General features: G+C 36.7%; 1 protein-coding gene across 1 annotated transcript in view; it reads left to right on the forward strand.

Moving 5' to 3' along the window:
• Nucleotides 1-13438, forward strand: part of CNTNAP4 (contactin associated protein family member 4) — a 284718-nt gene extending 271280 nt beyond the window's left edge. The window contains exons 22-24 of the mRNA XM_049786330.1: nucleotides 6084-6302; nucleotides 6643-6714; nucleotides 11109-13438. Of these exons, the coding sequence (XP_049642287.1) occupies nucleotides 6084-6302; nucleotides 6643-6714; nucleotides 11109-11302 (485 nt within the window). The 3' untranslated portion in view covers nucleotides 11303-13438. The remainder of the gene's footprint in view (nucleotides 1-6083; nucleotides 6303-6642; nucleotides 6715-11108) is intronic.
• Nucleotides 13439-16089: the final 2651 nt, after the last annotated feature.

Consider the following 16089-nt stretch of genomic DNA (forward strand, 5'->3'; position numbering starts at 1 on the left):
CTTCTTCTCCATGCAAACCTTCTTTATCTTGATAATGTAAAGATAATGGGGTTCCTTTTGTCCCCAAGTTTGATTTAGCAAAGTACTTATGCTTATCCTCTGATCTTTTTGGTTTGTTTGGTTGTTGAATGTCCATGGTTTTGAGAGCTAGGAAAGTTTTAGGAAGAATTTCTTGTGATTATTTTTCCACTGCTTCATCTTCATTCCAGAAACAAGGAGGAACTTCCTATATAGGTGCATTACTCAGTGGCTAATCTTTGTTGGTTGGTTGTAGATCTGTTTCCCAGAAACAGTTTCCTTTGTTGAAAAATATAATCATGGCTGATATGTCTTTTATGGGTAAAGACTATTCAAAGTAAGAGTCAGTTAAGGGCATTCATAAGCAGAGAGATCCAAATCCTGTTTGCTCTCCTAGATTTTAGTAAAGCATATTTACATTCTGGGTTCTAATTTTTAGATGTTCTAGCTTCTCAGAGACCAGAGAGTAGGGAAGAAGTGCATTTTTTTTAACTCCTTAGATTTAGAAGTACTGCTGCAAGTGCAAAACCTTTGGTTATGTATTTTTAAGGCCAACTTAGTGTGTGTAGCAAAAACTTCATGTTTTGTTTGAGCTTAATTCAGAGGATATGCCTGCAAAGTCTCTGTCTGACCTTTAATTCTCATTTCAATCTTTTAACTGTACCAGAACTAGGAGTTGTTGGCCTCTTCTCTCAGGTACAGGAAGCTTGAAGTGAGCCAATCAGAAAGCTGCTCTAAGACTCGCTCTCTTCTGATTGGAAGAGAGCTTGGAGCAGATTTATAAAAGTCTCAAGAATTATCAGGATTCCCCCTACATCCCCACCCCTCCACCTAACTTGCCTATATTGTATGAATTTCCTCCTCCACTTGGAAATAAAGAGAAAGGCCACCTTCTCCCTTTGTCCAAGGAGAATGATCTAAAATTTAAGGATTTCAGGAATTCTGCTAATGGTAACCCAGAATTTGGGCTCAACATCTCTGTCTCAAGGTTGGGTGGGTAGGAAAGATTTTCTCTGCTGGTACAACTTCACCTAGCACTGCCTCTCTTCTTTGGGTATTGGGCCTTGTGGGGAAAATCAGAGACTGAGAGTCAACTATCAATGAGATGAGATGAAGTAAAACAACTGAGTATGTAATAAAATTCAACTGCTGTCTAACAGAAAGGGAAACCAAGGCTGAAGATAAAAGTACAGCTCTTGAAACCCCATCTGGTCTCCTAGGCTCCTCCAGAAGTAATCACTGAGCTCAGATCCAGAGTAAAACATGAGCACAGCCAGATGTGGCCCCTTAAAATTAAAAAAAAAAAAAAAAAGAAGAAGAAAAGAAAGTGAGAGTGATTAGGAGAAAAATATTAAATAGGCCAGAGCTTAGTTTCAGAATGTGGGCTACAACCCTACTTGGGGTCACATAAACAAACCGAGTTTATGAGAAATTTGGCAACAGTAAAAAATCATTTTGAATGCACAGCGTTGAAAAAAACTTTTTTGCTTTTTCGGGCTACACCCATTTGATGCTCAGGGGTTACTCCTGGCTAAGTGTTCAGAAATTGTCCCTGGCTTGGGGGGACCATATGGAATGCCGAGGATCAAACTTCGGTCCTTCCTTTGGCTAGCGCTTGCAAAGCAGACACCTTACCTCTAGCCCCACCTTGCTGGCCCCAACATTGAAATTTTAATTCAAAATCAACTCCTCAATGAATCCAGGGTGTTTTCTGGGGGCTAAGAGTGTGGAGAGTAGGGGGAAGAGCAAGCTTAAGAAGCTCTGAGTTAGAGGATATGCAGAGGAGATACCCTGCAAACAATTGGCATACAGAAGATAAAGGGACTAGGTGAAACCATAGTTGTTTATAGAATCCATGGAATTTTCCAAATTAAGGAACAAACTTGAGCCTGCAGCTAAAAAGGCTCACCATGCTTTGTAGAAGAAATGAGAGGTGACACCTACTTAGCAATACTAACGGTCTTCTGAAGTCATGAGGAAATCATCCAATTTTTGAGAAGGAAACCACTGAAACAGAAAATAAATCAAGAGATAGTACAGCAGGTAGGAAGCTTGCCTTGTAAACAGATCCAGTCTCAATCCCTGGTACCCTCTAGGGTCCCCTAAGTCCCAACACGAATGACTCCTAAGTGCAAAGCCAAGAAAAAGTGCTGGATATAGTCCAAAAACAAAACCCAAAAGGAGTCCATTTTTATTAAGGTAAATTTATGTTACAGATAACCCCATCATGTTTTTTCATTTCTTTTCAGAGCCTATTGCTCTTCATCTTTTTTATTCATTCCTTTCTCCCTGCTTGTAAATTTCTTGAACTGCCTGGAATTTGTTTTCTGTATCTTTAACCTTTACAGACAGTCAATATTCACAAACGTAAGTGCTTATTTTAAGATTCAGGACTTAACTATTTGACAATTAGTAAAAAAAAAATTATTTTTTAATTTCGAAGGTGTAGGGTTTTTTTTGTTTGTTTTGTTTTCATTTCCTTTACATTCATTTTATTTTTTTTTACCAGAGCATGAGAGATTCTCTATTTATGTTTGTCTTTTGTTGTTGATCAAAAGGTAATTTTTGGTGAAGCTATAGAAATTTCATTCCAAATATAGTCTGGCCAAAGAGCACTGATAATGTTGCCATCAATGAGAATTTTCTTCATGTTTCTTGTTAAAGTTAAAAGAACTTCCTTGGGCCAGAGATAGCACAGTAGTAGGGCATTTGCCTTGCATGTGGCCAGCCCGGAATGACTCAGTTCAATTACTGGCATCCCATATGGTTTCCCAGCCTGCCAGAGGCAATTTCTGAGTTCAGAGCCAGGAGTAACTCCTGAGCGCCGCCTAGTGTGGCCCAAAAACCAATCAATCAATCAATCAATCAATCAATCTTAGTCCACTGAGTGGAACTGAGTCCCTAAGTTGAGTGTATTAATGAACAATCTCCATCAGAATGAAGAAATGCCGTGTGTGTGTGTGTGTGTGTGTGTGTGTGTGTGTGTGTGTGTGCTTAAGACTCCTTTTTCCTCACATACGAGCTCTGGAATAACAGTAAGTTCCTCCTACACCACCTTTGTTCCCTGAGCTGGGTAGCCTGATGAGGCCAGTTAGAGTTCAGGTCTGTGTCTACTAGTATATACCCAATAACAGGAAAATAATGCAATCTGCTTGTCATATTTTAAAATTATGTAATTTTTTATTTGATTAAAGAACCATGGTTTGCAAAGTTATTGGTAGTTGAATTTTAGGTGTATAATATTTCAATACCAGTCCCACTACCACCAGTGTCAACTCCCATCACTGGTGCTCTGTCATCCTCCACCATCCCCAACCAACACAAACATCCCCTCTCTCATCCATCAAAATTTGGTGGTTTCAGCTTAGATGTCATAGTTTCATGGTTGTTGAGTCTGTGCTTTAGATGTAAGCTGGACCACTCTCCCATATCCCAGTATAATCAAAGCCCATACCCCTGTTCCCCCATTACTTTCCTTTCTTCTTCCTTCCCACCTTGATTTCTTTTCTTCCATGTTTACTTTTCCTTGATTTCTTCTGTCTTTTTTCTTTTCTTCTTGTTTTTAAAGAGAATTATATCCATGTTACAAAACATTTACTCTCAGGGGCCAGGCGGTGGTGCTAAAGGTAAGGTGCCTGCCTTGCCTGCGCTAGCCTTGGACTGACCGGGTTCGATCCCCCGGTGTCCCATATGGTCCCCCAAGCCAGGAGCAACTTCTGAGCACATAGCCAGGAGTAACCCCTGAGCGTTACCGGGTGTGGCCCCCCAAAACAAAACAAAAAAAAACAAAAAAACAAAAAAAAACATTTACTCTGTTTTTTCAAGGTGAAGTATGAAATATGAATAAAGAGGGTACATTCTTCCCAAACCTTGCTATGCCAAGATGGGCTCCATCAAAGTAAGGTTGTGCAGACTTGGTTCAAGATCTTTCAAGCCAATAATATAATGGTAACCAGTACCAGAGAGACAACAGGCATGAAGGTGCTTGTTTGCCTTGCACATGGAAATGGTCAATCCCTAGCATCATATAAGGTCCCCAGAACACATCAAGGGTGATTCCTGTGCACAGAGCCAGGAGTAAACCCTGAGAACTACTGGCCCTAAAGCTCCCTTTCTTTCCATTACCCACCAAATTAATAACTAAATTAATAATAAGAAATTAATTCAAGTTATCCAATGAATTCTATAAAAGACATAAGCAGAGGCCAGGTAAGGATAGTGATGGTGGTCTATTAACCAAAGCTTCTTACCCAGGGGCCCACAAGATCAAAATCTTGTACCCAATGCCTATAATTAAGGGAAACTGCAAATCTCAAGAACCTTGGTTCTTACTCTTTTATTTGTATGATTGATGAAGTATACTCATGGCCACTACAGGTAAAACACAGACATGAACCTTCCCCAGAACATTGCATGTAATAGTCAGCCAGTAGCTATGGACATCTTGTTTTATTGTTGAAGAAATGAAACAAAGTGCCTCAAGTGCAAATTTGGTCCACATTTCTCTTTGTGTGGTGCTGAGGGGTGGGAATTATCATGGTGCTATTTGATAACCCTGTTAGGTGAACAGGACACATGTAAAGTCTGTTAACTTCTGAACTCTCAAATGGATATGTTCCATGCACAACCTATATGATGTGGAAATTCATTCTTAATGGTAAAATTATGAAATAGTATTCTGACATTCAAGTCAAGCTCTGCTTCATAGTAATCCCATATGAGCTAGATTCTCATTGATGGCAGGATGTGATGAGGGTTTGGATGTCCAGGAAGTTCTGAGTAATGGGCCCACAATGGAATGGGAGAAAGATAGTGAAGTGGGAAAATTCTGGCCACTGTCCTGGAACAGTGAGGGTCATCTCTAAATACATTGGGTTGGCAGTTTCACACCAAACCCTGATTTTATCCCCTGCATGTTTGGATGTACTCAGAGCATCAGGAAATCTTTTTGTCAGAGCAAATGACGCAGCTGAAGGCTAATAAAGGAACCCCAGGATCTCAGTTTCCCCTCCAACTTTCCTTCTTTCTATGTCTTGAGTCTCGAAAGCTGAGTTCAGTTTATTTCTAAATCAGGTAAAAGGTCCACCTTTTGCATATTGATGACAGTCCATATCAGAACTGCATTTTACTACCCATTTTTAAATATAAAAATATCAGGAGTTTGCCTCAACTCTCAGTCTGATCCATTCTTTCGTCATTTCCAGAGCATAAATATTCACTTTTGCCATTATTTCATTATTTTGCCTTCATTATTAGCCTGCTAAATCTCTCTAGTAGCTAGAAAGTAGAAAGACTAGAAATAGAAGTAGAAAGACTTCAAGGATCCAATGTTGCCATCTATACAAAACCCAAAGGAATCGAGTAGTGGCATCTGCTTCTGCGTGGCTGCTGCATCATGGCGTATAGAATGTCTCTTTGGTGCTTGGACCCGCCACTCACATGACATTTAAAAAATTTATTTAAGCACCATGGTTATAAGCATGTTTATTCTCAGATTTCAGTCATAAAATGTATACCCGCCCCCTTTGCCATCACAACTTTCCCACCACTAATGTCTTCCCCACTCTTTGCCTTTCTTCAAGATAGGCATTCTATTTCTCTCTCTCTAGTTATCTAATTCTCTAATTATCATCCGTTAGCTTGAAAATGGACCTTTGCTTTTCTGAAGGTATTTTGACTGTATTTAGGGAAGCATTATTTGTTGCCTTCTTCTTGGCCATATACCCTTGCTTCTACGAAGGTTTATAAACCAAGTAGAAAAAAAATTTTAATTTTTACATTAGAAGGAAATATTTTATTTCTCTCTATATGATAGTGTAGTTATTTCTCTAACTGTATTTTCTGCTCCTTGTGATAAACATCATATTATGAACTGGTCCTTCCAACCCTCATCATCTCTGGGTATTATTACCATACTGTCTTTTAGTTTTTTAAATCCCAAAGATGAGTTTAACTATTCTGTGTCTATCTTGGTCCCTCTGACATATTTCACTCAGCATAATAGTCTCCATGTCCATCCATGTATAAGCAAATCTCATAGGATTTTTATTTCTTTGACTTTTCAGAACTCGGCGATGTGGACCAGGAGACTGCACTGGCTGGTGCACAGGGCTTCCTGGGTTGTCTGTCTGCTGTCCAGTTCAGCCACGTGGTCCCTCTGAAGGCTGCCCTGCACCCCAGCAGCCCTGCACCCATCACTGTCTCAGGACATGTATCAGAGTCCAGCTGTATGGCTCCCGCTGGCACAGATGCTACCTTAAGGGAGAGGACACACTTATTTGCAGGTGACTGAAGGCATCTCCTTTGTAGGCACAAATCCAGCATGTCCCCTAAACTCTAGACTCCGGCCCTCCAATCTCATGGTAGTCTCTTAAACTTTACTCTATCAACATTTCCTCACATTCCCTTCTTTGGCCCATTATTTTCCCCTCAATATTCTCACTTTCTTAGTCACCTGGGTAGTTGGTTGCCTTAACCTGGATTAAATTCCACATTACAGAGACCCCACATTCACTGCTCTCGTCACATGATTCTTGTTTAAAAGAGTTAGGAATTTTGAAACAACTTCTTTTTCACTTGTCTATGTCAACTTCCCTTCTCCCCCTACCTCTTTTGTAATTGCAGATCATTCTGGAACAAAAGATGACAGAGAACCCCTTGCCAATGCAATCAGAAGTGACTCAGCAGTGATTGGAGGTAATGAAAAGCATGAATCAGCTCTTCCTTGGTTTGATTATTAATAACAAGGATGACTTTGTAGTGTCATAGAAATGAATTGTGAAGAGACTAGGTCGAGTTTTAGTCCTGAATCTGAGGTCAGTGAGAGTAGATCCTCCTTGCTAGATTCTTCTAGAGAATTTTCCCTTCCCTCCACATTCCTTGGAGATTTTCTGTACAAATAATTGACCATTTCACTGCCACACCACAGTTGCTCATCTGTGGAATAATTATCATCCTTTAGCTTGAAAATGGACCCTTGCTTTCCTGAAGAGATTTGGACTATATTTAGGAACATATTATTTGTTGCCTTCTTGCCATATACCCCTGCTTCTATGAGGGTTTATAAACCAAGTAGGATAAAAAATATAATTTTCACATTAGAAGGAAATATTTTATGTTGCCTCAGTGCTTAATAAAGGGAATATTTCCATGCTTTAAATGCACCCATTAATGAATATTGCACTTTAATTTGCATTTTATCACCTGTTAGGCAAACAGAATGAAAGTGGTTCCTGGTGATTTTAAATTGCAGAATTAACACAAAAACGTTTTAAATATAGCTTTCTGGCTAGGAAACTGCATATTGTCTAAGACATAATTTATTCAAAACCAACCCCCAAAATAAATCTTTTTTTCCTGATTAATGGTCTTAAGACTCTTATTAATCAGGTTATTTAAATGTTAAGTGGTTCACCTTCTCTCCACACTCTGCAGATAATATGGACTTAGAGAGGTAAACAATCATTTTCATTACCTTTCCAGATAATGTGATTACTCATATACTTGGGCAACTTGTGTGGACTTTTTAACCTGACCCATTTACTTTTTTAAATATCTTTACTCTTTTAGAAATCAATTTACTTTAAGCAGGTAATTTTTTATTTAAGAAGAGACTAACAGTAGCCAAAAATATTTGTTTGTTTTTGGACTCTACCCAGTAGTGCTTGGGACTTATTCCTGGCTTTGTATTCATGACTCGCTTTTGGCCCGTCTCAGAAACATAGGAAGCACTAAGGATTGAACCTACATAGGTTGCCTATGAAAGGCAAGTGCCTTACTATACTATTTCATTGGTCCCTTAAATACTTTCTGCAGGAGAATGTGGAAGATCAAATGCAGACCACACACTATATGTGTGAAGCATGTATTCTACCATTAATTACATTCCTGACCCTTTAATCTTGTGACTATTCCCATTACTGTTTTAGTTTTTTCTTTTTTATCAGTAATATATAAATTAAGATCTATATGTTAGAGATCCTTATTTAGTCATCTTACAAACAGAAAACCAAAGTGCTACATTAATGTTCAAAATTATGCATTTAAAATAAACATATTAACATGTTTTTAATACATCATGATAGCAAATAATTGAAAACTCCAGCATTTAAAATGTACTTGACCACTTAAATTCTAATTCCTAACTGTTGCCAAATAGTCTCAGCTGAATATCAGTGTCCTTTCTTACAATGAATTAGTACAGTTATAGGTAAATACTGATATTTAGATATCAAGTTCGTATTAGCTAAAGTATTCAATGTTTAGAATATTATTGTTTCTGATGAGGATGGTGGCAAGATATATAAAGACTTGGATGTCGTTCAATATTACTCTAGGATTGAGAGAGGTTATGGATTACTTAAAAAGTTCTCACTTGTCCCAAATGTAGAAAACTCAGAAGGACAAAATGGAAAGTTTACTACTCATGGGCTTACCATAGACTATGGATCATGGTGTCTTCTCCTGATCATGGATGGGACTGTACTTGGGAAGCAAAACAGCTGGCCATCCAAACTCAGACAGCCTTGCCTGGGATCTTGTGCAGTTTTCTTGCTAAATCACAGAATATAGCCCTCGAGTGGGTTGCTCCATCTGGTAACTTTGTGGTAGAATTCTTTACCCGTTGTCTCATAAATTGCCCCCTCTACTTAATAGTAATTAATCTATTTAAGGTTTGTCCAGATTGGCTAATCCCCCTATGCTCTACATTTTAGATGTTCTCTTTCTTCATTTACAAACTGCAGAGTTCATGGGTAATAAAATGAGGAATATGGAAGAGTTCATTTTATAGGTGACTTAAGTATCGTAGTAGCTTTTTCCTATGAGGTTTTCAAAAATATAAAAGGTCAATGTAGACAGATAGAAGACTCACAAAATCACTTTCCCACAGAGTGTTAAAGCATGATGTCAAAAATCTGTTGTTGGCCATATTTTATTTAGAAGGTAGATAGATATAGCTAGCTATATATTGATGTATTAGGCAAGGTAAGATTTTTCTGTTGTATTGACAAATTCTGTCAAAACCTTTTGCAGATTAATGGAGATAAATCTAATTTGCATAAAGGAAATTAGTTCCAGGGGCCACCCATGATTTTGATATTTGGGCCAAAAAAGAGTTGAAGTTTATTTTTAATTTTTTTAAATTTTTTTTTTTGGGCCACACTCGTTTGACGCTCAGGGGTTACTCCTGGCTATGCGCTCAGAAATCGCTCCTGGTTTGGGGGGACCATATGGGATGCCAGGGGATCGAACCACGGTCCGTCCTACACTAGCGCTTGCAAGGCAGACACCTTACCTCTAGCACCAGCCCCAAAGTTTATTTTATAATTTCAGTTGCCTGCCTTCTATAATATCCTTCATCAGTCCTCTACTTTGAAATTATTCAGAATCTGTTTAAATTAGGGACCCATAACCAGACAGTAGAAATATTTTTAATTACTCAACTGATTAATTTTCTAGGATGAAAGACAAAATAATTAAAGACAACAGGGCATTCTGATTAGTTCCTCATTAATATAGCTATTGATAACAAAAATAACCATAAGCCCAAGTTCCTCAGATATTAAGTACTGTATAAAAAAATAATCTGCCTGAAACATTGGCAACATTGCAGTCACTGCTCATTGTATCACATGCTCAGAAATCAACCATGAGTGATTGGAAACTTCCACAATTTGACTTGTTTGGACTTCAGCAGGCTGGCTACACGTGATCTAATCTAGAACGAAGAGTCCTAGTTTTACAGAATTGACCATAGTTTTTTTTTTATTGTTCCTGATTTAGTCTAAACCAACAAGACTAGTTAACACTTCCATTAATTCCATTAATAAAATTCAAAGTTCTAGGAAACTTAAACTCATAGTGTCAGACAATTGTTTTTCAAAAATCTCTTTTCCATTTCAAAGCTTGACTTTTATTACTGGTCAACATCTATTGTCAGTTGCTTTTCTTGTAATGACAGAATTTATTTATCTTAGAGTAAATACCTGCTAACATCACCTCCAAACAGTCAGTTTGTTTATCAGTAATTTTTTTTAAATAAAAAAGGTATTTCATGAACGAAAGCTGCCTGCTGAGCTCAAACTCAAGAGCCTTTTCTGGAGACTCTCAGCATACTTAAGATTCCAGAAGCACATATAGAGGTGTTTCATTTCACCACATTAAAAAGTTAGAAAGACTTAGGGTCAAAGGTCAAGATTTAACCAGGTGATGCTTCATTTGGTATACCCTTGAATAAATCTTTTTCTTCTTTCTGCTATAGCCTGGCCACAAAATGCCTACACTCTCCAGAAATACCTATTACAGTTTGGGAATAGGCTGAGACACCAGGAATGCCTCCTAAAATTGTTTTGCATTAACTATAGATATGCCTTTGTAATAAAAGAAGCATTTGTAGTTATTATTAAAGTACATCAGGTCCTGTGAACCCCATCAGAATATCCCAGGGAGCACCCTTAATATGTTTATAGGTTACACTTTCAAAACTATTCTCAATATAATATCAAACTGGTAACTAACATAGCTAATTATCACAGTGCTAAAAAAGCTATGTATCACCAGATGCTTTAAATATTTTGTATTTTTGCTATAAAATTATCTTCAAATAACCTGTACCAATGTATTTTATTGATACATAAATGTCTTTTATAAATGTTATTTGTGTCTCCTTTTCATCAGGATGACAATTTCTAGAAAATCAACCCATTAAAATGTTTACACATTTAAATAAAAAGATGCATCCAATTATTTTACAATGGTACTACTAATCTATCATATCAAAGTAGTTCAAACTTGCTTGAGCATTGATTCCAATGGCCATGTGGATTTAGAGATATGTAGTGACTCCCTTGTGTTAAATATAAACTTATGATTTAATATAATATTCATTCAGAATAAATGAAGGTAAGCTTGTAGTTGGATAGAATTCAGAAATGAATTCAGTTTGAAAAAACCTACATTTGCTAATTCCAATTTATATGTACTGGAGGTTTAATTTAAGCTAAAAAATAATCTTATTACATGTTCAACAATAATGTCAGTAATTTTTTTTTCAGACCAACATTCTGACTCTGTTTCTCTTCTCTCACTAGGTTTGATAGCGGTGGCGATCTTTATCTTGCTCTGCATCACTGCCATAGCTGTTCGCATTTATCAGCAGAAAAGGTTATACAAAAGAAATGAGGCAAAAAGGTCAGAGAATGTAGACAGGGGCGAGGCTGTCTTGAAAAGTGAGCTTAATATTCAAACTACAGTTAGTGAAAACCAGAAAGAGTACTTCTTCTGATGGGCAGCTCTGATTTTGTTTATAATTACAACTGTCTGCTTTAATAGCCAGGACACTCAATGGACAGAATAAAAAAGCTTGTACCCTGAATTTCCAGGGAGTGGACCTGCAACACCCCCATCTTGCCATATCCAGACTCGAGATGGTTCCAGGAAGCCTCATCCAGAGATATTTCCCCATAGCCATCATTCTGGAGAAGGAAGAACTAGACAGTGCTCTTAATTTCCAACTCTTCTGCTAGGATCTTGAAATCATAAATTGAACTCACTTGATTACTATGGTTTTTAAATGTGAAAATCATAGCCTTGTTCTCTACCATGTGATACATACATTTTGTTAACAGGAAAAATACCAAAATTGGACTCTAATGATGCTTTATTTGAGAACATGTTGTATTTGCTTTAGTGTTCCCATCATGTCATTCCCAGACCTGGAAATGCCTCTTAAGATTTTGTTTGGCTGGTGTTCGCATCTTCAATGGCCAAATGTATACAAATCCCTTTGCCTCAATACAGTTTGCTGGTAGTCTTGAAAGCTAATTTATCGTCATTGGTTGCTTTGTATTTTTTTTCCTACTTGCCTCTTCATAATTTTTAGGTTTGAGTGTCAGATTCTAGCTCTGAATATAAAATCATATGTAATAATACACAGTTGTCAGTATGTGACGTCTTGCTTTTAAAATGTTTTCTATTAAATTGACAGCATTATTTTTGCAGTAGCAGTAGTTAAGACCTGGGATAATGTCAGTTTCCCAGAGAATGAGAAATGTTTGCAACTAAACTTGTTGATGAAAAAACTCATAGATCTTAGCACTGCAAAAATATTTTTATTTATAACTGTAATATCGCCAATGAAACATGCTTCTGAGACTATTTCCCCCCTACTTTCTGTCAGTTTTCTCTATAGATTTATACTTCTGGTATCTTTAAAGTTTATCACCAAGTTTTCTTTGATCTCTCCTGACTATATTCCATAGAACACGTTCCTAGTTATTAGAAAAAGAAAGACAATCGAAGCATAGAATTCGGTTACCCTTTTTAATATATAGTCCCCTACAGGTATACTTCTGGCAGTATGTAGAACTCAAGGACATACTTTCAGAAATATGATGCAGTCTTTTCTGCAAATCTGTATTGTGATTCAAGAACTCTTCTGGCATGTACGGACTGGAGGAGGTAATACATTATATGTCCTATACTAAGTCCGCTCTTCTGCTCATTTCTCATTTACAATGAGGGGTAACATTTCTCAAAAGGTTCTACAAACCAACATAACTTTCTAAAACTTGCTCATTATATAATAACTAGTTGTACTTGAACTGTATATTGTCCCAGGAGTTCAAAGGACTATCAATAGCTAATGAAAGAGTTACAGTGATTAATTTTGAGGCCATGTGAACAGATGCTTGCATGTAGCTATCATTGAATTGTATAAGATAATTATATAATAAAGGCACTTGGTTATTTGTACTTTAACTATTTAGGTGCCTCACAAGGGGGGAAAATGAATTCCTTCATTTGTCTACATCAGACTTTGGAAATAATGTGAATTTGGCATCTTATTTTCTATATGTTTTTATTTAACATTCTTTATGAAACCTGCCTGTCTTTTCTCCTAATATTAGACCCATATTGATGTTTCTGTAAAATGCCTGACTAGACATTGAGGATCTGATGTAACATAGCAGTTTGTGAAGGATTGATGTTGATGATTCCTTTTTTTTTTTTAAGTTGAAAGATCTTGTTGGCTAGAGAAGACTTGAACACAGAATTTTTTTTAATTTAAGATTTGGAGCAGCAAAATACAGACATGGCAGCTTTGAACACTTGTTCTTTGGTAGCAGCATAAACTTGGTTGAGAGCTGGAGTGCAAAATGGTTTGTAGATGGTGAAGCCTCCAAGTATTTACTCTGTGGTCTACACCACTAAAAACTGCAGCATTATGGCATCAAAACGCATAACTGCATCAACTGCCTTGACCTTCTTTCCTGGTTTGTAAGCTACTTCTTTTTTCCTAATAATATGCATTTCAAGGTAAAATGCAAAATATATTTTAAGAGATGTTGTATAAAAGTTTAAAACTAGGGAATTATACTGGATTTTGTTTTCTTAAAAAAGTAAAAGATGTGTAGATGTATGTCTTCTTGACTCATGTGTGTATGTTTTTAAACATTTTGGTACATTCCAGGATTTTTTTTGAGTTATTACAAAAGCTATAATTATATATTTTTTCCTTTTTAACTGATACAGAAATGGAAGAAAAATAGAAAATTAATTTTCTTGTTATAACCAGTAAAGGAAGTTTAGCTAAATTTCAAGTTTTGCCAGAGAACAATATTTTGACGGTTGGCAGTTACTTGTTGAATATTTATATAAACTGAGTAACATCATTTTACTCTTTCAAAGAGTTTTTCTAGTGAATGCTAGCGATAAGTGACAAATGGATGATGGGTGAAATGTTAGATGAGTGGATCCAGCAAGCCATGCAAGATATATCATAGAAATACACAGGATTGGTAAAAGAATAATAATGCACCTTTCTATGCTATAAAAGATTAAGAGATCTTTGTGTCTTCCCATTTTAGAAGCTGAAATAATGTAGAATTATTATTGTAGTTCGATGAAAGAAAATAAGCAGATGCTATAAATGTATCACATTAAATTTTACCCAAAGGATCAGAGCACACTAAACACTAATTTCAACTTGGGCAGATTCTTTATAGTAAGAAATATGGGGATACAAACAATGCTGATGAATCAATCAGTCTAGTTAGAACTATGCCTGGGATATTACTGGGGATTGTTTTGGAATGAGTAACATTTTCTATCCACACATGGTTTTTCTACCTGTAATTTATACAACAACAAATGTCTTTCCTGATGACATTCTTAGTAGAAATCTAATACACTTTGGCCTTCCTAAAGTGGAAATTTCATGATGTATGAAATTGATAAGATGCTGAAATGTTGCTAACATTTTTTTGGTAGCAATTTATATTTTTATGCTGAATTCTATTGTGAAATTGAAACTGAGCTACAGAATTTAATTCTATCACACAATATTTATCTCTTTAAAATACAGAATTTGAAGAGAAATATTTGAGACATTAATAATATTGTACAGAGAGAATTGTACTAAATTCCTAAAAAAAAATACCATGCTTAGGCATCTGCAATTTTTTTCCCCTATGTGAATACTTTTCCACTGATGTAAGGGTAAGGGAAGAGGTATAGAGTTTCCCGTTGGCTCCCAGACAACTCCATAAAACCAGGAAGACCTCAAGCTAATCTTCTGCCCTTGGATCATTTCTTTTAATACCCAAATTAAAGCAGTTTGTGCTTCTATATTTGGGAAGGCAGGAGGGAAGGCCCCTCAAGATCATTTGAAAGTCATGGAATAAAAAGGATCATATTCTACAAACACAGCGTGGTCCTTATTGATTTCCTTAGTCAGTGGCTCTCATTAGACCATTATTACCTCCAAAGTAGAGTCCTATTCAAGCTCAATTGGTTGTCCGTGTTTTTAATCTTTTTCATGACAAGTTGTATCTTCAATTATTTTAAACTATATTTCCCCTAAATTCACTAAATTAATGGAAGACCACATTGTAACAACATGAAAATAAAAATTAACATCTTGGAATTAATGTGAAAAATGATGAAGTTAGAATAACTCCTTTAAATTGGCTATTTATTGTTACAATTCTAAGAATACTCTGGTTGTATCATTCTAGTGAATTATTCCACTTCATCTTCTTGTCTGCTAACTTGATGACCAAGGTGCTCTGAATGCCTTCAGCTCCCAAATCCCAAAGGGAAATTCAATTCTTAACCAATATTTGATTATTTTCTTAACCCAGAGTAAATATTATTACAATTGTTAGACTATTGTATGTTATAATGGTTCTATCACTTAGTAGAAACCATAACCTCAGGAGAGAATCTTTTTACAAGACAAAATACAGAAGAGGATCTAGCTCGCAAGTGCTTGGCAGTGACTAACCTAGGGAAGTCTGTTCTGGACAACATCAGGTGGAGAATTTTGAAATATTCTTTCCTATTGTATGGAGTAGCCATTAGAGAAATACGAAAACATACTTCATCTTTCATCTCTCATGCTCTATGCTTCATCCCACCAATGAGTTTATCTGCAGACTTCTTCTAGATTTTTCCTTATTGTGGAATAGCAGCTGTATCCACCTACTTACTCAAATATGAGAAATAAGGAGCCCCCTTTGAGCACAACCCTTTCCATTCACCAGTCCTTTTTAATTCATCATTCAATTCATTTGTGCATCTTTTAAATATGTCAGAAATGTATCTTCTCTCCAAGAACCTTTGCTCAAATGATCAATTGGACTACACCCACTTAGAGCATTCATAGTGTCCCCTGAAGTCTCTTGGATCAGTACTGTCTTCCTCTGCTATACTATGTCATATCATGTCATGCATTTTTTTTTGTGTGTTTTTTTTGGGTCACTCCCGGCAGTGCTCAGGGGTTACTCCTGGCTCCATGCTCAGAAATTGCTCCTGGCAGGCACGGGGGACCATATGGGACGCTGGGATTCGAACCGATGACCTCTTGCATGAAAGGCAAACGCCTTACCTCCATGCTATCTCTCCAGCCCCATGTCATGCATTTTTATATCATGTTACAATCACTAACTCATTGGCAGTTTCTCCTTGTTCTAAAAATAAGATCAGTCACCTTACATTTCATTTGTGTTTTTCTGTTGTCTCATATAAATCCTTTATGTATGACATGATAAGCCTGAACAGAATCACCAG

The sequence above is a fragment of the Suncus etruscus genome, chromosome 14 (genome assembly GCF_024139225.1).
Source record: "Suncus etruscus isolate mSunEtr1 chromosome 14, mSunEtr1.pri.cur, whole genome shotgun sequence".
NCBI classification, from domain to species: Eukaryota; Metazoa; Chordata; class Mammalia; order Eulipotyphla; family Soricidae; genus Suncus; species Suncus etruscus.